Source organism: Epinephelus lanceolatus, chromosome 4 (genome assembly GCF_041903045.1).
Source record: "Epinephelus lanceolatus isolate andai-2023 chromosome 4, ASM4190304v1, whole genome shotgun sequence".
In the NCBI taxonomy this organism is placed as follows: Eukaryota; Metazoa; Chordata; class Actinopteri; order Perciformes; family Serranidae; genus Epinephelus; species Epinephelus lanceolatus.
In genome coordinates this window covers 43,819,880-43,840,794 of record NC_135737.1, presented here as the reverse complement: position 1 = coordinate 43,840,794, position 20,915 = coordinate 43,819,880, and the positions used below count along the sequence as shown (strand labels likewise).

At 43.9% G+C, this 20,915-nt stretch overlaps 1 protein-coding gene across 7 annotated transcripts in view; it reads left to right on the top strand.

Annotated features, from left to right (window-relative positions):
• The window catches only part of phldb1b (pleckstrin homology-like domain, family B, member 1b), a 120,198-nt gene that overhangs the window by 8,226 nt on the left and 91,057 nt on the right, over positions 1-20,915 (top strand). For all 7 annotated transcript variants that reach the window (XM_078167329.1, XM_078167328.1, XM_078167332.1 and 4 more), the window contains exon 4: positions 653-823. In XM_078167329.1, the coding sequence (XP_078023455.1) occupies positions 653-823 (171 nt within the window). The remainder of the gene's footprint in view (positions 1-652; positions 824-20,915) is intronic.

The window sequence follows — 20,915 nt, the reverse complement described above, 5'->3', positions numbered from 1 at the left end:
GTGTTTGTCTGGTGACTTCTTGGCCTTTGCTCTGCCTGTTTGCATGATGCCCCTCTGTCTGTGTGTTTGTGTGTGTCTGAGTGTGTGTGTGTCTGTACCTGTGTGTCTGCTGGCCTTCCTGTCTGTCTGTGCCTCTGCAGGCTGGTATGCAGGGGGATTCCAGAGGTCATGTCCAGGCAAGGATGGTGTGTGTGTGAAAGTGTGTTTGTTTGTTACCTATGACATTTTACCGAGCCCTGGAGGGAATTACAACTACTATTGTTCCTGCTGCTCAAGGGCGTAATTTTCACTGGTGATGGGGGGAACATCCTCCTCAACTGTATTGTTCCAGGTTTATTTTCTTACCAAAGTTTCTCTGAACATTTCCTACAGGTAATATTGTCCTAAAATATGCTATAATTCATCATTAGTCAAAACTATTACAATTAGGCACCGTGCTCTTTGTAGTGAAGTTGCAGTAAAGATTACATATCCAAAACTATCAGGTATATCTAAAGAGAATAATCTTATAATACAGAGGCTTACAAAACATTTTATTTCATATCATTATAATGGAGAGAAAGCCCAATAATCAGTTTTATCCTAACTCTTTATGTTTTTATAATCAGTTGTGGTCCTCATCAGGTGTTGTTCTAACTCTTCCTCCCTTCAGGTCGGACCACACTGGGTCATGGCCCCATGGACATCAGCATCCAGGGCCCCGGAGTGGGCGCCCAGCACTGCTACATAGAGAACAGGTCAGGGGTCATCACGCTGCACCCCTGTGGAAACCTCTGTGCGATAGATGGGCTGCAGGTCACACAGCCCACCCGCCTGTCACAAGGTAGGAAGCAGCTCGTCTGTCCCAGGATAGCACCTTCACGTGTAGCACCTCATTTTCAAGGGGATCCCTCCCAACAAACATACACTGCAAACACAGATACAGACATCACCCCCTGCCCTCGGCTGTTATACAAGAAAAACTGGAAACCATGACCTCGAATAGTTACGTAGCAGTTCTCAGTACGATGACTTTAAAACATGAGCAAGTTGTTCTGAGAATATAAAGAAGTGCTGAAGCAGCAGAAAGAGCTAACAGATCTGAAGGAAAGAGGAAGATGATTGCAGTCGGACGGAGCTTTGTATCGTGGTGACCTTCAGCCAACTTCTTTGAAAATTCTGGGGACAAAGACAAAGGGATGTTGCATATGTCTGAGTGGATATGAGCAATAACACAGAGTCAAAAACTGTTTCAAATACGAGGGACAATTGAAATTGAAATTGAAATAAGCTCATTTAAAGATGTGGATTTTCTCCGCTGTAGAAAAACCATTAACGGAAACCAATGACCGGACGTTAAAGCATGTGTGGGCTATAATTTTACCTGCCTGCTGATGTGTACGATCTCGGTTACTGTAAGCGATCCATCCATCAGCTGTGCACCTGGTCAATGAAAACGCAGCGTCCGAGCCAGCAGGTCTGTTCGATAAAATGCACAGTCTGTGCTTTTAAATAGACATCGATTTAAGAACAGCCTGAGGTTCCTGTGTTAATGAGTTAACAGAGCGAGCTTTGCTGTGCTCAGGCATGCACACGTATTGAAGAAACCAGAGGGAGAGATGAATTGATTTTCAATCTGCCTCAGCCTGGGTGGCTCTTAGACTGGACGAGTTTACGAAAATCACCCCCTGGGATTGGCATTTAAATGGTACAGGATTGCTTTAAAGGTAAAGGAGGGAGGCGAGGGCCGAGATGCCTCAACAGACACAAGATAATAGAACTAGAGAGATTTGGCTGATTATGGACTTTTTGATGGGAGCATAAGGGAATTTTGCAAATGTATCAGTAAAGAAAAATAAAGCAGAACGTATACTCTACATTGGTTCTTACTCTCATTGCAGTGTTGTTAGATGAGCAGGGATAGAGCCTGTTCTGTTTAGAGGCACACACCTGACATATTCAGGCACTGATGTGGATGCTGCTTTGTCCTGGAGTGCACATTTCGATCACATTAGTAGTAAGGTGCAACAACATATTTATTTTTGGAGGCTGAGGTCATTTGGGGCAAACAAATAGATCTTGTTACTGTTTTTCTGATCTATAATACAGAGTGCAGTATGGAGTCAGTGCATGGGACAGTTGTCTTTCTGTTGCTGTTCAGCTTAAAACTAGACTGCTGCGTATCTGCTCAAAGGCTGTGGTTCAAGTGCTTGAGTCAAGTTTCCAAACTGCGTATCCTAAAAATATGTTTTCTCTGGCTGGTAATATTACGTCCGACCCCTCTCACACATGATTTGAAGAAGCTTTTGCCATCACACAGAAGATTTAGAGTCCCACAGGCTCAACTGAGCAGGTTAAGGAGCTTATTTGTCAGTTGGGATGTGTATGATTTTGTTATTTGTTTAAATGTATTTATGTGTGTAGTTGACATCCTGGGATGCAATTTCAGAGTTTTTTAAGACAACAAAGTGAAATCAGATCAAATGCGTCCCCTCCTGTTGCCTGTGTCCAGGCCAGAAAGTTGCATTTGAACCCACTGCAAAGACTGAATCCAAATGTTCACCCTCTGGACTTGAGGACTGAGCTTGCTTGGACTTCAGTCGTACATACTGCGATGAGTTCACTGTCATCACGTAAAGTCTGCGAGGGCGTAGACCACAAGCCGCTGATACACAGGCCTCGAGACTGTTTTATTTGTTGCCATGAAAACGTTCCAGCAAGGCTTACAATCATTGCAACGGCTGTCACATTCTGTCTGCTCATCTGACCCTGCATGACCATACTGCAATGAGTTATGGGCAATACAGTCAGTGAGGTCTGCTGAAGTCTGCGCCCTTCGGGGACTCTCCGAAGTCTGCAGAAAGTACGGGAACGTGCCCGCAAAGTCTGTGAGTCTGGACACTTTCAGTGGGCGGGACTACTCGCCTTAATAGACAAAGTGGTTCAGCCAGTCACTGTAACAAAACACAGGGAACATCTTCATCACCAATGAAGCAAGTTAATGAATCAAGCTTTTGCCAAATCCAGTCGAAAGAATAGTGAAAATGTCTTTTCCTCTGAGAAACTCTACGAGTGCATGCTGTTGTTCTTGTTTAACTGTTGTTATTGACTCTATTTCTGCAATAACTTCACTTATTGCTGTGTGTATTAATGTTAGAGTAGCACTTGCTGCTTCGGGAGCTGCCATTACTGTTCTGCAAGCTGCGGCCTGCATTTTATGTCGTCAACTACGTTATCAACAATGGTGCAGATCTCTGATTGGCCCTGATTGGATTTTTAATTTCTGGGAAGTGTTTCGGGAGGCATCAAGTCCGGACTGATACAGAATGTTGATCTCTCGTCACCAGGCTGGAGATGGTTCTTATACCAGCTCTCAGTCAGGTGGGCGAGCTCTCTGTCTCTCTGTCCAACATTTGCATCATAACCCTGCTGAGTGCTGCTTAAACAAATCAGAGAGGAAGTAAAACTGTAACCGTGTAACTGATTCAGCTCAGTCATGGAAATTCATCGAGGTTTGCATCAGAGCCTCGGAGGGAGCACGCCGTGTTACCAGACTGAGTTAAAGCGACACTACTCATCATTACTCACAGGAAGTGAACTTCCCTCTGAGCTGCTGTGTCATCACACACTGTGGTGTTATCTCTCATTCTCCGATGGGTCCTCACCTACAGCACAGACAATACACACTGATACCTCCTTTAAATGTTCACTGCAGCTCCTGTGTGACTTTGTGACGTATGTGGAGAAGAACATGTGTGTCGTCAGTGTGTCCCTCTGTCTTCTGGTATTTCAACCTGGGCTGTGGCTGAGTAACCTGAGCAGGGACACAGGGCTATTTATACTGCCCCTCTGCCACACACAGATCCCACTTCAGCCCCAGAGGGGGTTTCAGGTGGAAGAATGAGGGTAAACCCGAGTTCACAGGGAGCGTCCTGGAAGAGTTAATGACAGTGGGAAGAGCTGAAGTCGTCATGAAAGTCGACCGTTGACAAGGTGGTATTGCTTCCTTTGATGATGATGAAGGCTGATACAGATCTAATTTTACAGCAGGAAGTGGATCAGACACGATTGGTTACACAACATCTGACCACTCCCCTGAGTTGTGTACATTATGTGAGTAATAATGTCTGTACAAGACAACTGAGGTAAAGTCCAGAGGATGCATCATAGTGAGCTATGACTACACGCTGGTGTGTGTCACAGGTGATCTGATGCCTGCAGTGTTTTTGTTGTTCTGGTTGTTGGCTTCGACTTGTCAGCGTTACAGTTAGTATGAAATCAAGCAGCAACAAGTCAGTATTGTTACAAAAGGAAAAATGAGCGCAGATAGTTTTTAGCAGCAATCTGCCTGGATTTACAACATAAATCAGAAGAGGCGGGGGAGGGGAATCCACACAATAAAGGGGCATGTAAAAACTAAGCCAGTTTGTTCAAAGCACGATGAGCTGATGATTTAAAGGGATAAAGGTTGGTCGACTTGATTCAGCCTATCAGGAGGAGCACGAGGGGAAGAGGAGGCTCGGGTCAAAATCTCAACGTTAACTGAGGACATAAAGACGAGCTGGTTTTCAAACTGGGAGTAGAGTTGTAATAACCCACGACACGATTGGTACCATTCAGTATCTGACACTAGGTTTATAAGGTGGGCTAATTAAACATGTGTAACTCATTGATTATTTTTGAAATTTTTAAAGGTACACTCTCACACATCAAGTTCATTTACTCGTCATTAGGGGAATGACTCAGCCTGTAAAAAATTAGCCTGTTCTCATTCTGAAGTCCTGTTTTGGCAATATGATATGTAACATAAATTAATAATGTGGCTGGAAGACACCGGCATAAAATAGGCTTAAGACTTTCCCATTGACAGTAAACCTGCCTTTCTGTCGGTGTGGGATTTTTTTGTGTGCATCATGTTCGACATCACAGACAGGGCGCAAAACAGGTTAGTAAACAGTAGAAAGCAGCATGGAGGCCAGTGAAAACTTTACAGCAGTTTCGCCTTTTTGTACATCTCTTACTTATTGGGTTCAGACTCATTTGAATCGATGTTCAAGCGCTGCTTGGGTGGAGGAGGATGGTTTGTGTGGTGGCGTGTCATTGCATCTTGCCGGTAAAGGAGCTAAAATTAACACGTTCACCCAAGTGTTGTGTTTCCATCAAGGCGCGGCTGTGGCTCAGAGGTAGAGTGGGTCGCCCACCAATTGGAAGATCAGGGGGTTTGATCCCCGGCTCCTCCAGTCTGCATGTTGAAGTATCCTTGGGCAAGATACTGAACCCCAAATTGCTCCTGATGGCTGTTCCAACACTGTGTGGGAGTGAGTGAATGGTTACTGAGTAGCAGGTGGCACCATATATGCTAGTCTCGGCCTCCAGTGTGTGACTGTGATGTAGTGTAAAAGTACTTTGAGTGGTCGGAAGACTAGAAAGGCGCTATACAAGTGCAGTCAATTTATCATCAATGCCGATCAGAGCAGCAGCTGATAAATACTACCACTACAGAGTCATTTGACAGGGTGTGAATACGGATTGTAACCTTTCCCATTACATTTAAAAGTCAGATGATAGTGGTTTTATTGTACAGCTGGAAAGTGGCGTAAGGGACTGTTTGCTACTTATGAGGGAGGAGGGGTGGTGCAAAAAGGAGGAGGTATGTAAAAGTGCAGGGGAGTGACTTATGTTTTTTTATTTTGGCTTAGGAGAGGGTGGTATAGATTTAAATGGTTGTATTTTGTAGTTATTTTACCGCCAATTTCTAAAGAAAAGATGCAAAATCACCTAAATTACACCATTTATCAGTCAGAAACTGTAAAAACAGAAACTGTCGTTCAATTTTCTCTGGACATGTGCACGAACGCCTCCGTCAGAAAAAAAATAAATAAATAAATAAACAAATCTAAACTTAAAATACTAGTTTTTAAGAAAAAATTAAAATCATTTTATTTGAGGTCTCATTTAAAACTTAGAATTTGTGAAAAATTAGTGAAAAACCGAGGCTTTTTTCAACTCCAGGATTTTGTCTTCAGCTTTTTACTTTCAAACACCAAAGAGTACGTCTTAAAAAATTAATAACTAATTAATTGTGGAGGGAGGGTGGTGCATTTTCTGCCAGGCACTCAGGAAGGCTTAAGGAAAAATATGTGTGTCGCTTTGAGGAGGCTCAAAAACAAACCAAAAACATCACACCCCACTGCTCTGATAAACAGAGAACAGTCCCTAATGTGTGTTTATGACCTTCACATACTGGACATACCTGAGGCTTCACCTTTGTTGTTTTAATAAAGTGATATCAGTGTGATATGAGAGGGACACACCTTCCTCTGGCTCTCTGTCAATTCAAATCAACTTTATTGACCCGGCAGGTATAAAGTAAAACAAAACAATAAACTCAGTCTGACATTAACATGATGGATGAATCTATAAACGTTGTTGATCAGATGGGTTCCTCTAGTGTAGATTAAGATGTGTGTCACCCAGTGGGAGTCGTCCTCCTCCTCCTCCTCCTCCTCTTCCTCCTCTCTCCGTCTCTTTCTCATTGCACAGCTGTGACTCAGGATCTCCACCTTCTTTTCTTCCTCCTGCTCCTCCTCCTCCTCCTCTGGTTTCTCCCTCAGTCCTTCCCTCTGACAGCCCGGGCAGAGACATGACTGTGAGCCAGCTGTCTCCTGCAGGAGTCCCGGTACTGTGAGACAGCGTCTTCACTCCATGAGCCGCGGGGACGGAGACAATGGACACACACTACAATGACTGTAAACTCCCGCACTGGTTTGAATGAACTGGGATATACCAACGCACCAGTGGATGAGCCCGTGTTTTAACAAGTGGGCAAGCAGACAGCTCCCTTTGTGAACCCTCAGATATCTGCAGCATATATTAGAGTCTATGGGCTTTTGGGGATTATCATAACAAAAGCGCGTCGGGACAAAACCTCATAAAAACGCTCCTGTTGTTCCACAATTATTCTGAGACACGGAGGAAAAACACGTGGTTTGATTTAAAGGAGCAGAAGCGATGAGAACAGCGGAGGGACACAGGAGTTTCATTCATTGGAGTTAAAGTAAGTTGCTTTTGCTTTTGCTGTGTGCGAGTTATATGGCTTTCTGGTGGTTTCGAGTCGGCGGTGGTTGTGGTGGTGTTTGCTTTCAGCACTTGCAGGGCTTGTAATTAGTTGTAGCCGGACTGTGGGAAGACAAGTGACAGAGTAAACTGCATCTACAAGCTAGCACAATGTGGGCAGTAGTCACTAATGTGGAGAACACATATATTTACGTTGCTTTCTCTGTCTTTTTTCGAGTTTGTGCAGTTAAAACACACCTTCGCCAAACTCCGTTTAAAAATTTGTCAACTCTAACATTATCCTCTCCTATTGTTAAACTACACTTAATAGAACTTATCTTACAGCTTTCCATGACTAACTTTGAGCCTCTTTTTAATTCGGCATACATATTGTAATCATTACTCGCTCAAGGTTTGAAAAAATCTACTTTTATTGTGGTGTTGCCTGTTATCACAACTTGCTCGAACGCTGAAATGTACCGTTGTGGGCGCTGGCTAGCTGTGATAAAAGTTCAGATTTTATTTACATTAAGAGTTGTTCCGTTTTATTTTTCATGCCGAATTTTTAAAAATAGCCTTTTAACACTACCGAGGTGTTTAAATCACACTTTAACGCATTTTCATGTTGCCGAAATGCAAGGAAACCTTAAAACGCCGAGAGTTTTGAATGGAGTTCGGTCTGTCACATTACACATGCAACTTGAACACCTGCTTTCACGTTGCTGTCTCCAGCCACTCAGTCCCCAGGCTTACTTCCCCCTGCCTCCATGTGAGTTCTGTTTATAGACTACAAACATATACAAGTCTGCCAGGTCTGCAGATACCCCCCATTCAGCCTGGCATGACTAGACCTCACTGTGTCTGTCTACTGTTACACTGCTATTCCTGGTTGCCAATGTGACCTAACCAGGACTGCTAACTGGAATAGAATTGAGCTTTCCTTTCATGCATACTGCTTATTCAGAGGCCTCGGGGTTCATGAGTTCTCTTGCACTGAAGCTCCCAGTCTGCCTCAGTGAGCAGCACAAAACCAGGGCCTTCTCGCTGGGCACATTGTTCCACATCACATCACATCACTCTACAAGTGTGGCCATTCTCTGTCCTCTACCACACCTCCTCAACATCTGTCATGTCTGACACATTGTGTTGACCCCCGTTGTAAAGAAAGGATGTGGGGAGTCAGAGAGAAGCCCCTCTGCAAACAGTCATGAGGCTACTGTGAATGTGATGTGGGCTCCCAGCGGGCCGGAGCACAGGTCAGACGTGTGAGGGATGACTGGGGCATCTCGGCGCAGGGAGAGGAGAGGAAGGAGATGGCAGCAGCTGGTGTGCATACGCAGGGTCAGTGTGTGTGTTCCTGCGTGTTGTTGTTGACACAGTCTGTGACCGAACATCCTCTGACTACACTGAGGTCAAGGCGATGTGTCCAGATGAGACACTGGTTAGATACTACAAGTGTATCAGAGCCTTGAGTCCACCAGGTTGTGGTTGTGTTTCACTGAATTCCACACTGCTCTACATATCTGATTTTCTAAACTGTTAATATGTATTCATGAATGTAACCTGTGGAGTAGCTTAACAAAAGACAACACAACTCTTCTTATCCCTATTTCTCTCAACACATTTTGATTAGTGCACTGCAACGTGTCCTTGCTCACATCCATGCCCAGAAATACCAACACATGTGGCTGTTTTTTAACATCATGTCCAAATTTGGGCGTTTGTTACAGTTAAATAGTATAAAATGTACTTATTATCAGGGCCATGCTGACCTACTCAGATTGGGGATTCCCTGATTCAATTTTTTCTCTCACCAGTCCTGAAACCTCAACTCAGGATATTAAAGGGTAACCTAAGTATTTTTCAACCTGGACCCTCTTTTCTCATGTTTTGTGTCCAAGTGACGAATGGCAGCAACAGTTTTTGAAATGGGTCCAGTATTGAGTGAGACCACAGCGGCTGGCAGCAGCAAAACAGGCTGCAACGTAACCACGTGGGGCAATTGTGCATCGTCTATGTACGTGTCTGCCCCTGACTGGCTGAGGTTGTTATTCTAAGTGTCCGACAAAATAATGGAAATGCTTAGCCTGGTTCCAGACCAAAGACCCCGCCCACTCAACTGAGTAGGCTTGCATCTCTGGTCTGGCAGTGAATTTGCAATTTATCTCATCCAAAAGATGGAAGTACCAGTGAACGCCGGGGGTGGGGGCAGGTCTAGCAATTAGCCAATCAGCGCCACGCTGAACTGGTGAGGATAGCAACAATGGCGACCGCTACAGATCCTACAGACCACATTGATGATGCTATCGAGGTATTTTGCCATTACTCGCGTTAATGGAGGACCAAATTTAGGAAGCTGCTAAACTGGATTTAATGGCGATGCAGCTGGGTGTGCACGACGACGGAGGCATTTTAAACGGGCAATGCTCGCTTGTTTTCGGCACCCCCGAGGCATGGATACTAGTGATGTCAGATTCTGGGTGAGTCGTTGATCTCTACTGATTGGTTAGGGAAAAATCAAATTCCCTCCCCCTTGTAAATCGCCTTCAATGGAGGCGATGTCAGACTGAAGGAGACTGAGCAGCTGTTGTAACTGCGTGACGTTGTCCAGGCGGTTTGGTGCAGTGTGAAAGTGAACCGAACCAAATAAAGGTTCGCCCAATCCAACCGAGTCCCCCGGGCTATCCTGGTGTGAACGCGCCCTAACAGTGAGATCCTGTTTGTTAAACCAGGAACAGCCTTGAAATCGCCATCACCAAACCCCCCAGACTCCATTTAAATAAACAGTAATTTTGTCACCATAAAACACACTTCATTAAAAGTCCACAAAAACAAAATTAAACTCACAAAAGCTGCTTCAGTTTGTTTTTCTACTGTTCCACCAATCATCAGCTCTGGTTTGGTTTGAAATAACCCCTTATTTATCCAGTTAGATGTGAAAATAATGCTGGTTTGTACACACTAAAATTACTGTTTTTTTAAATGGAGTCTGGTGGGTTTGGCGATGGCAATCTCAGGGCTGTTTCGAGTCACACAAAAAGGATCATACTCTTTAACACAAAGGTCTATCTCTGTCAGGATCCTCTCCATAATGGTGTCAGACATTTACAATAATAATCTGAGCCTGACACAACTGATTGGTGTCACACATAAAGAAAAGAAAAATCAAATGAGGCCACTTAGAGCATCAGTCCGCCTCTAAACTGGATCACATAGTTTGGTTTAATAAGTATTGATGATCAGGCCTGGAGCCATCTGCCTGTGGGAGCATGTTTAACAGCAGGAGATCGGCTTTAGTCGCTCTGACAAAAGGAGGAGGGGGGGAGTGAGGGTGGGGGGAACATCTGTTCGGACAAGCGGTAACGACACGTTACTGTGATGAGCGTCCGCCACAGACAGCAGCTGCCAGCCTGCTGGATGCTGCATCTGGTGTGTGTGTGATGTGGATGCTGAGAGAGGAGGGATCTGATTAAGTGTGTTAAAGGGGCCCGCCGCAGATTTTTTACACAAAGTCGTCAGGAGGACTCAGACTGTGAAATGAGCTGGATGAAGCCTCCTGTGGCTCTGAGAGGAGCTTATTGAAAGATGCTCACCAGTTGCATTCTGGGTAGTGTAGGATTCAGGGTTTTTGAAGGCTCGACCCATACCAGGGACTAAAGTCATGACATCTTGGCTTCTGCTGCTTTAGTTTTGACCATTCTTTTTGAAAGATCTGTCGGCGGTTTGACGCGGTGTCTGCAGTGATGCAGGTGCTGCGCTGGACCGTCGTGGTGAAGAGGGAGCTGAGCTGGGAGGCGAAGCTTTTGATGTACTGGTCCATCTACGTCCCAACCCTCCTAACCCGCCTTAGAGATAGGGTGAGGACTTCCAGAGGCAGCTCGGAGTAGAGCCGCTGCTCCTTCACATCGAAAGGGATCAGTTGAGGTGGTTCAACATCTGATCAGGCCTCCTGTTAGAGGTGTTCCAGGCACGTCCCACTGGTAGGAGGCCCCGGGGCAGACCCAGAACATACTGGAGGGATTACATATCTGGGGTGCTTTGCTTGGCCTGCTGCCCCCTTGACCTGGCCTGGATGGATGAATGGATGTAGTTAACATCTTCGATCTTGTTTCTGTGGCGTTTCACTAACTCCAAAATAGTGTTTTGCCGGCTTTGGCAATGGTTGCCTGCTGACATCGGTCTGATTAGCTGCACCTGTGTGCTCAGCTCGCAGGCAGTCGTAGCTCAAACCTGAAGTGTTTTAGTGATATTTTAATTCTGTTTAACAAAAGGTGCACATTACTTTTGACTTGTCAAATGATCCGTCCGGGAGTCTTTTAAAGTGAAGTGAGCCATTCAGTAGTGCAAAAGCAGGAAGCTGCTGCAGAGACTTGACTACAAGTAAGGGTGTGTTGAAGGGCCAAAATAGCAGCTTGCGATTAACGCGATTAAAAACAGTGAAAAAACATTTTGTTCGGACCTTAATCTTAATCAAGCTCTGATGTGGTAAATGTCAATTACGACCTCAGGGTTTGCTGGTGATTTTGGAAGTTAATTCTCAAAAAATATATATATTCCAGCATCAGGAATGAGAGATTATTTCCAAACTTCACCAACAAGATGCAAAATGTACTTTTTTTATTCCATATGTAATGTTCTGATCACAACAAACTACGATGGTGGGACACAATCTACTCACTGGATTTCTCTCTGTGACCCACAGTCTGGCTGAATTAGCTGCACAACATAAATTCAAAAGCATGTGTGTGAAACAGCTGCCCAGGAGCAACCACTGTCTCCAGATATCCTCCATCGTGGCACCTCGCTGGCGTCAGACTGCTTTGAACATGTGATCACTTCTTCCAAGTCATTTCTTCCAACCTTTTATTTGTTCAGACACTTATTCCCACATGATGGGAATGCAGGGTTCGACCTCTCATCCTCCTCCCCTGTGCACTCCTTTCAGACCCGTATCTCCCTCTGGTATGTGCGTCTGTGTTTGATGGCCCCTGGCTCTGCGAAAGGCAGTCATTGATTAACTGGTGGGTTTGACTCCCTGGCCTTTGCTGAGGCTGTAAACCATCAGTTTTCCATAGCAACCGTCAGCCACAGTTTTGGGCATTCCTTTTGTCTGCAGCTCCTCTGCGCTTTAGTGACGTCTCATTCTGGTGGTTTAGAGGGGACGCCTTTGTTTGTTGCGCACAGCAGTAAAGTCACCAAAGTTTTTCCTCCTGGTTAGCTGGGAGTAAATAAAAAGTTGCAGTAACTGCAGAGGCTTGGCGAGGAGAATGCATTTTGGCTGACAGGATGTGTGGAGCGAAGTGTAGCGGAGGTTCATAAATATATAGCTTCAGGGTATTACAGTGATTTTCTGCTATTTGAATCACAGTCAGGACTCAGGAAGTCTGATTTCCTCAGCTGTTGCTGGTATGTGCACGACTCTCATCATGGTATCAAGTGGAAAGCTTCATAACACCAAATTGAACCTTTTAGATTACCTGTTAAAAGGATAGTTCAGATTTTTGAGATTTTCAGAGTGGGGTTTTATGGAGTACTTTTCCATAGATAGTGTATTGCATAGAGTAGATGTCAGTCGGCACGCCCCAGTTTGGAGAAGCAGGCTGGAGTCTGACATGGATGCAAAGCAATCTACAGCTGTGGAGGGGACAGCAACAAAATGTGTTTTCAGCAACTTAAAAAAATCAGTGTCAGTTTAAGTGAACGCTATATTGAGAGTATTTTCACTGCTTCACCTTAATGTCAGACAGTGGTTTCCAACGGGAAAATTAAGCCTTTACACAATCTCTTCAAAGCCAGACTCCATTGAGAAAAACAGTGATTTAAGCTCACTGAACACAGGAGCTGCTGGTCTACTGCTGCCTCTCAAAGTTACTTTGTTTGTGTTATTGTGTGACTTTGGCCTTTTTTAAAGTTGTCACCAAACTCACACAATAACACAAACTAACTAACTGATCAAAGTAGCAGTAGACCAGCAGCTCCTGTGTTAAATGAGCTTAAATTTCTGTTTTTTTCAATGGAGTCTGGCTTTGACGAGAGCATAGATGGGAACTGAAGCTGTTAATGGCTTTCCTGTCAGAATGAGCTGTCTGACAATAAATGAAGCAGTGAAAATACTCTCAATATAGTGTACACTTAAACTGATATTGATTATTATAGGTGGCTAAAATACCTTTTGTCGCTGACCCCTCCACAGCAGTACATTACTTAGCTTCTTTTTTTTTTTTTTTTTTCAAAGATATTTTTTGGGCATTTTTAGCCTTTAATGGATAGGATAGACAAGCGTGAAGGGGGAGAGGGAGTGACATGCAGCAAAGGGCCACAGGCTGGAGTCGAGCCCGGGCCGCTGCGGCAACAGCCTTGTACATGGGGCGCCTGCTCTACCACTAAGCCACCGACGCCCCCATTACTTAGCTTCTGTGTCAGACTCCAGCCTGCTTCTTCAAACTGAGGGCGTACCGGATATGAAGCCTTAAAAAAAGACAGAATTGTTACCGTATAATTTTTGCAGATTCCTGTTCGGACAGAGGGATCAAACAGTAGTTACGAACATATTTGTCTAGTTCAGTTGAATAGAGGTAGTTAGCAGTAGTGTTACGTGGCGGTGCAGCGGTTAGTGTTGTCACCTCACAGCAAGAAGGTTCCTGGTTCAAATCCTCTGTGCAGAGCGTGGGTTTCCTCCAGGTGCTCCGGCTTCCTCCCACAGTCCAAAGACATGCAGGTTAACTGGTGACTCTAAATTGTCCGTAGGTGTGAATGTGAGTGTGAATGGTTGTCTGTCTCTATGTGTCAGCCCTGTGATAGTCTGGTGACCTGTCCAGTGTCAGCTGGGATAGGCTCCAGCCCCCCGTGATCACTAACAGGATAAAGGGTTACAAGAAATGAACGAATGAGTGAATAGCAGTAGTGGTTGCAGCAGGAAGTTAAAGTTTGTCATGTCGATAAAAGAAATAACTGTCAGTTTAGGAGTTATTATTTCTCTGATGCAGGAGCTCTGATTGGCTTAGTTGTTTTCCAAACACAGAAAAGAGCCTTCAGTGAACGCGACACCAAGATGCGGTCTGGAACCAGGCGAGCTAAGATGATCTCTGCTGGTAGATTTCCACTCTTTAAGAGACTGAAATAACACACAGCAAGTTAGCGCACTACATGCTCCAACGAAGCAGATTCAAAACATAAACCTTTGCCGTCCACAGGCCTCAGAATCTGGTAGATTTTTCCAGAAAAACTCCACAGAAATGCTGATGTGGTTCATGATTCTGGTTAGTTTGGAGCAAACAGAAGTAGATATTTGGCGTGACTGATGATAACCAATGGAAACCTCATCAAAGAAAAAAAAGCCTTTGCAGTGCTGCATACAAAACCAGTATTCATTCAGTTTCTTTTTTTCTGTGTACTCTGATGGATGACAGGAGTCCTGTGAACATGCGAACATTAGATGAAACATGTTTTCACAGCTTCTGACAGGCAGCATGAGGCCGAGCGAATAACGTGACAGCAGCCGCGATGTGCCGCTCCACAGAGCCAGTGTTACGAGCATGTATTTATATAACAGCACGTCTTTGTCGTATCACCATAAGTGTAAGAACACTTGAACAAACTCTCCTCCTGACTCCGCATGAACTCACCCTGGTAGTATGTGAAGCGTTTTCGCTCTGACCACCTCGGGTTCCTCTGATCTAATCTTCTGGGAAATGTACTTGAGGCTAAGCCGACACACTGGAAAGATTTAATGTGGTCATACCAGAGTGAAGGAAAAACAACACAGAGATGTTATTAGAGAAATGATGGAATATTTGGTCCACACACACACGTCAGATAGGTTGAACAGACCGGGGCTGCTAACCGCTTCTCCTCTGAATGCCACAGTACCCTTGAGGCACGATTTGGCATTAACGCTGCTTGGCCTGAGTGGTCCTGAAGGAAGACTCACAAAGGTTTACAATGATCAGTCTTGTCGGCTCTTATATTAAATAACTAAAAGCTCTCTGATTAAAGCTCCATTTTTTTTTTTTCACTTTCCATTATTTTTCTGTTATCTTTTAATACAGTCCACTGTGACACAGGATCAGAAAATTCCTTATTTAAATGCTTATTTTTGGAATCTATTTGAAGACTTTAGTCTTTAGTTAGTCATGCCGTGTTACTTTGAATTTGTGAAGATAACTTTTTTCGCATGCCTCCATGGAAAATGGCACATATTGATATTGACATATTGATCCACTGATTGATTGGGGACCATTTTCAATGATAGGAAATAGTAAAGCAAAACATCGATCTACAGATTCTCACACAACTCATGTCGAATACTGGCGCTCGGTCAGTGACTTCCGGCGTCTGGCAAAAAAAGTAGTCCTTTCATTTCTGCATGAGCACCATAATTCTTTAACAGCACCCAGCAGCGTTAGGGGAAAGCAACTGGACACAAACGTAAGTTAACGGGGCGAAAGTCTGAGTAGGACTTGGAGGAAGGGTCCAACAAACACCAACTTCTACCTGGATATGTTAAGCCAAACCCTGTTCTTTTTTCCTAAACACAACCACGTGTGTGTTGGCTAAACGTAACCACATGAGTTTGTCGTTGAAGGAAAAATTTTAATTCCTGGTCTTATTTTGAAAGAGACTGTATGCAAAATGTACATTTCCAGTGAAATGGAAGTGTACTTTGAAAACAGACGAAAGTTGACATGGTGTCCCAGAACGTCAACAACCAACACACCCAGGGTGCCTTGGACGTCATTCTCATAGTGAAGAGTCCGTGACCAAACGTTCGGTAAAACCTTACAATTTGAAACCGAACTGAAACTTGTCTGTGCTCTCTTCAAAGCCAGACTCTAATACTAAGTGTTTTTTTTAGTAGAAATGCCAACACATTCCCTCTCCGACCTCGTCACATATTGACATTGGGTCATGGACTTTCCACGTCGAGATATGACGCACAAGGTACCCTAGGTACGTTCTGGGATGCCAAGTCAACATCTTCCTGTTACATGCATTGTCTGTTTTCAAAATACGCTTCAGTTTTCACAGGGAATTTACTGTTTACATACAGTCTCTTTCAAAATAAAAGCACTACGTCAGTACAACACGTGCACATGGTCGGGTTCAGGCAACACTAAATGGTTGGTGTGGGAACAAAATTGTCATTACCATATTAACATGTGATATTCTGCTTCTTTTCTTGTGTAAGGCCTCATTGTACCTGACATGAACTGTGTCCTTGCAGAGTTTCATTTGTGTGCGAGAAACTTGCTTTGCAGCTGTTTCCATGACTAGTTGCTTTTCAGAACTTCTCAGTACAAATAAGACAAATCATGAAAATAGCAGATTTTAAAAGAACTGATTACAACACTTTATAAAAACAGAGGACATAAGAGACAGTTTAAATGAAGTTAAAACTCAAGTAAAATCAGAAAAGTGTGTTGAAAGAATGGACTTAAAAGAGATCACTGACTCGGCCGACTTGATTTCCTTCCGATATATAACATTAACAGAATTATCATTTAAAATGTCTGATGTCTGAAAAACACGGTGCATTGATTAGTGTTCATGTTTAGTGCTGAAACCATTAGTTAATTGATTGGTTGACTGATAGCCAATTTACCCTCTACTAATTAAGCAGATTGATAATCAATCTATCGTTGACGTAATTCATTGAGCTAATGCCAAACATTTTCTGCTTCCAGTTTTTTGAATGTATAACGGTATTTTTTATAGTGTACATTTAAGGGTAAAATACTGAGGAATTCTGTTGTGTTTTTAATTTTGCTGACTGACACACACTATATATAGATTTTAACCTTGACTCAATGTGTATCAATTCTTGTTTGCATTACAGTATGTGTCTATAATCCACTTAGTGTCCCTGCACTTTTATCAGTTATAGCGTCCTTGTGGGGAGGAAGTGATGGTCTTAACGTGTCCTCACTCCTGAAGGTGTGCCATATAGACAGCTCTCTGCAGATAGAAGGGGCGATAACATGACGTAATGAACGACAGCCCACAGATCCTTCACTGTAGCACGTTTAAAACGTGTTCCTGGTTTATGTTTGGATGTTTCTTGGTTAAAGTGGAGCCACTCTGGAGCTCAGAGCGAGGCTGAAAGATGCTGCTGTTGCAATAATGCTCAGAGTGCACTCACTGAGATGAAGGTGGTGATTGGACGAATCACTCCTGCCAGAGTGTTCGGGGTGAAATTGTCCTCTGTGACTGTGGTCAGCGAATCAATCTGACTGATTACCTGGGGGGGTTTCACATCACACGTGCACACACACTCATCCTCCTCTCTGTGAAGCCAGTCCTTCTTACCAACACTGCCTGTCCTTTCCTGTATGACTTCTTTATAATTAAGAAAATGGCACTTTGTCATATTTTCCTGTTGGAAAGCGTTTGAAGCTCAGCCGCTGATTAAACAGATCTCAGTTTCGACCGCAGCTGGTTTTGCTGAGCGCAGCCTCTAAGAATCTTGTGCCGCTGGTTCTTGGAAGAATCCTGACATGCTTATCCCAGGTCAGAGGGTTCTTATGAAGGAAGAGATGAAGAAGAGATACTGGTGTGATTTAAATAACTGAAGCTAACACATGGATGTGCCAGATGTGGCGCTGATATCTTACTGCTGCACATGAAACACACAGTTAATGATTAATGAGCTGCTGGTGATTGGGTCATAGGAGTGATGTTTGTTATTTGAAGTTGCTCGACTGCTGCTTTTACAGTCATCCCTGCAGTGATGTTGTGTATCAGCATCTTCCTTTAGGACACATAAAGAGTACATAAGCTAATTACAGTCACAACCTTCACATCACGATACAAGAACTCTGTACCAAAGTCATTTACGTGCCTGTTTCATTACACAGTGAAAACCAGTGTCTCATGAAGAAGCTTTCTGTCACTAATAGAAGTTGAGCCATGCCGTCTCTGAAGGGTTATTTAAAGTTCTAGTAAAACTGTATTCAAGGAGCATTTGCCTCCTTAAGTTAAAGGGGCACTCCACCATTTTTACACATTCAGTTTAATTTACTTCTCATACACAGCTGGTGAAAACAGTTGTATCATGTCCTCTGTGGCTCTGGAAGTCTGAGAAGATACGGAGGGTATCTAGGACTGGGTTTGAGAGCAAGATATTTTAACAGAAGCCTTGCATTAAAAACTGCAGGCATGGTGATTAAATGATGTTGGCAATTAAGAGGGAAGGGGTTGAATTAACAGTACTATTGAGGCTACATCCACACTAATACGTTTTTGTTTTAAACCTAAAACTTGTCCACACTACACCTACACACTACTACTGCCCCTAAAGTCCCTGATACACCAAGCTGACGGTTGGCTGTTGGTCAACGTTGAGCTGTCAGTGACCGTCTGCCCCCCTTGTTGGCTCCTTTTGGCTTTTTCCCGCTGATTCAGCATGTTGAATCAGTGACGGCGAAGCCTGTCAGTGAATGAAATCACTTTGATTGGCAGGTTACCTCAGCGCACAAGAAGAGAGAACATATGAAAGTACAACGTCAGCACCACTCTTTATGATTAAGATCAGTCCCACTTGCTCTAGACTCACAAGTCAGTCTATAGACGCTTTGCTTAACTAAAGACTGATGTCTTTCTCCCTGATTTTGTGTTTAGATGGGCGGATACAATTTCAGAGTTTAAAAAAACTCCCTACGTTGCAGAACTAATAGTAAATCCACAGGGCGGTCCTTCGGTGGCTCGCTGAACTCTTGTGCTAGTTAACATGGTCCCATTAGAAACACGTGTAGCGGTACAAAATGGCTCAGCCGCGCTCGCAGAAAACTCCATCAAAGTTAGTGGATGTTTGTGGCGTTTGCGGCGACGCATTCTCGCCAACTAAAAGAAACAAACATAATCTTTTACAAGGCCATGACTCATCCGTCCGTCCGGCTGGACTATAGAGGGAATTGCCTTGTTGTTTACAAATACTTCCGGGTAGAAAACCAGCAGAGCTTTTAGCTATATATACATATACATATATATATCTCACATTTTTCACATCACTGTATCACCGTTTAGACTAATCCGATGTTTGTAAAGTCTATAAACACAATGATTGAACAAACATTACTATTTCTGTGTGCACGTTTAGCTGGGCTAACCGTTAGCTGTTAGCCGTTAGCGGTGTCTGTGGTAATAACTCATTAAACGGTCCGTGAAAAAAATATTTTTTCCAGCGGATATCTTAGTTACAACATGACTGAGCTAGCAAAGCAGTTTTGTGTTGCTATGTGTGGTATTTATTCAGTTTTGGGAAATCACGATGTCTAGAAAGCATCAGTGGCTGCAGCTGACAGGGACAGCTAACACTAGCAGCAAAGCTAACATCAGGACGCCATCTGTTAAAAGCCTCCCGTTGTCGGATACGACATGAAACTACTCCAGTTAGCTCAATCATGTTGTAACTAAGACATCCGCTGGAAAAAATACTTTCTGTAACAAATAAATACTACTTGTACTTTTAAAAAACACAACATCGTATTTGAAAATTTATTTTATGACTCTGTAGGTAAAATTGGACTTGGACTCGACTTGGGACTTGTTTGCCTTGACTCAGGACTTGAGTGCAAAGACTTGTGACTTGCAAAACAATGACTTGGTCCCACCTCTGCCTCAGAGTAGCTCGTTTGCATCCCCTCATTAAAACCAAGCTTTATAGTCTTTAAACTAAATTTCCAGTGTCAGAGAGACCACCCTCCCTGCTGCGGGGAAAGCTGATCCCCAGAGAGCTCAGCCTCCATCACCCATGGGTTCACCTTCCCTGTCACCTTACCCGATCAGCTCCTGTGATGACTGATCACCAGGGAGACCGTGACCTTTGAAGGCCTCACAAGTTAAAACCAGAGTTTACCCAGGCCACCTGCGGAGACGAGAGCTTTAACGGGTGAAGGGAAAGAATGTGTGTACAGTACCGTACGTCATCAACATGACTCTCTGCTAACTACATTTCTGGACAGTGAAGAGGAGATTAACTGACAAACATTGAGTCCTGTTATGTCGTTGAGCAACACTGAGACATGCCAGTAAAATCCCATCTCATCCAAACATCTTTCACGTAAAGCCTCCCCAGTCTAAATAAAGGATTTAGTGTTTTGAGGTGTGGTTAATTTCTCTGCGTGGTGGTTAGGGTACGGCATCTCTCTGGTCTCATTAACCGCCCCCGGCCAGCTGTCTGTTTAATATGAGAATGATGCGTCTGCAGCAGATCTGCTCAGAGCTGGAGATAAGGTGGGAAACTCCCATTGTTGGGTGGAGACGGGTGTTCGAGACCAGAAACAGATGTTTCCATAAACAGTTGAGATATTGACAAGTTCCTGTCCTGTCCGCTCCTTCTACAACAGTTTAACTGGTGATCTTTAACGCTGTCCAATCTGGAAGTGTCCCAGCGATGTATCTCTTCATACATCGGTCATATCCAGGTTATTGACTTTACACCAAGTGCGTCCATTAAATCACCTTTCATTCCTGTGATTGCAGAATGAAGCACTGCAGTTTCTCTGTGTCAACGATGTGTGGGTGCTCTGTAATGAATAACTCCATGATTTATGACCCTCGCCCTCCCCACTGAGGATGATACATGGGCCCGTTCAGAGCATCTCCATACCCTGAGCCCTTCCAGGGACCTGGATAAATACTCCGCATCTCACAGGACTATAAATCTACACGTGTTTTGTCGGGATCTATTGTCTGACACTCCCTGAAGTGTGTCTCCTCGCTGCGGGAGGATCCATCATGATAAGTAGCTGTGTGCTGTTGTAATGGCTGAATTGATGAGCGCTAATTGGCATCAAGAGACTGCCAGTAATGGACTTCAACGCCAGCGTTTTACTGAGGGCTTAAACCAGATGGATTGATTAGGAGAATATCATGTGTTCAGC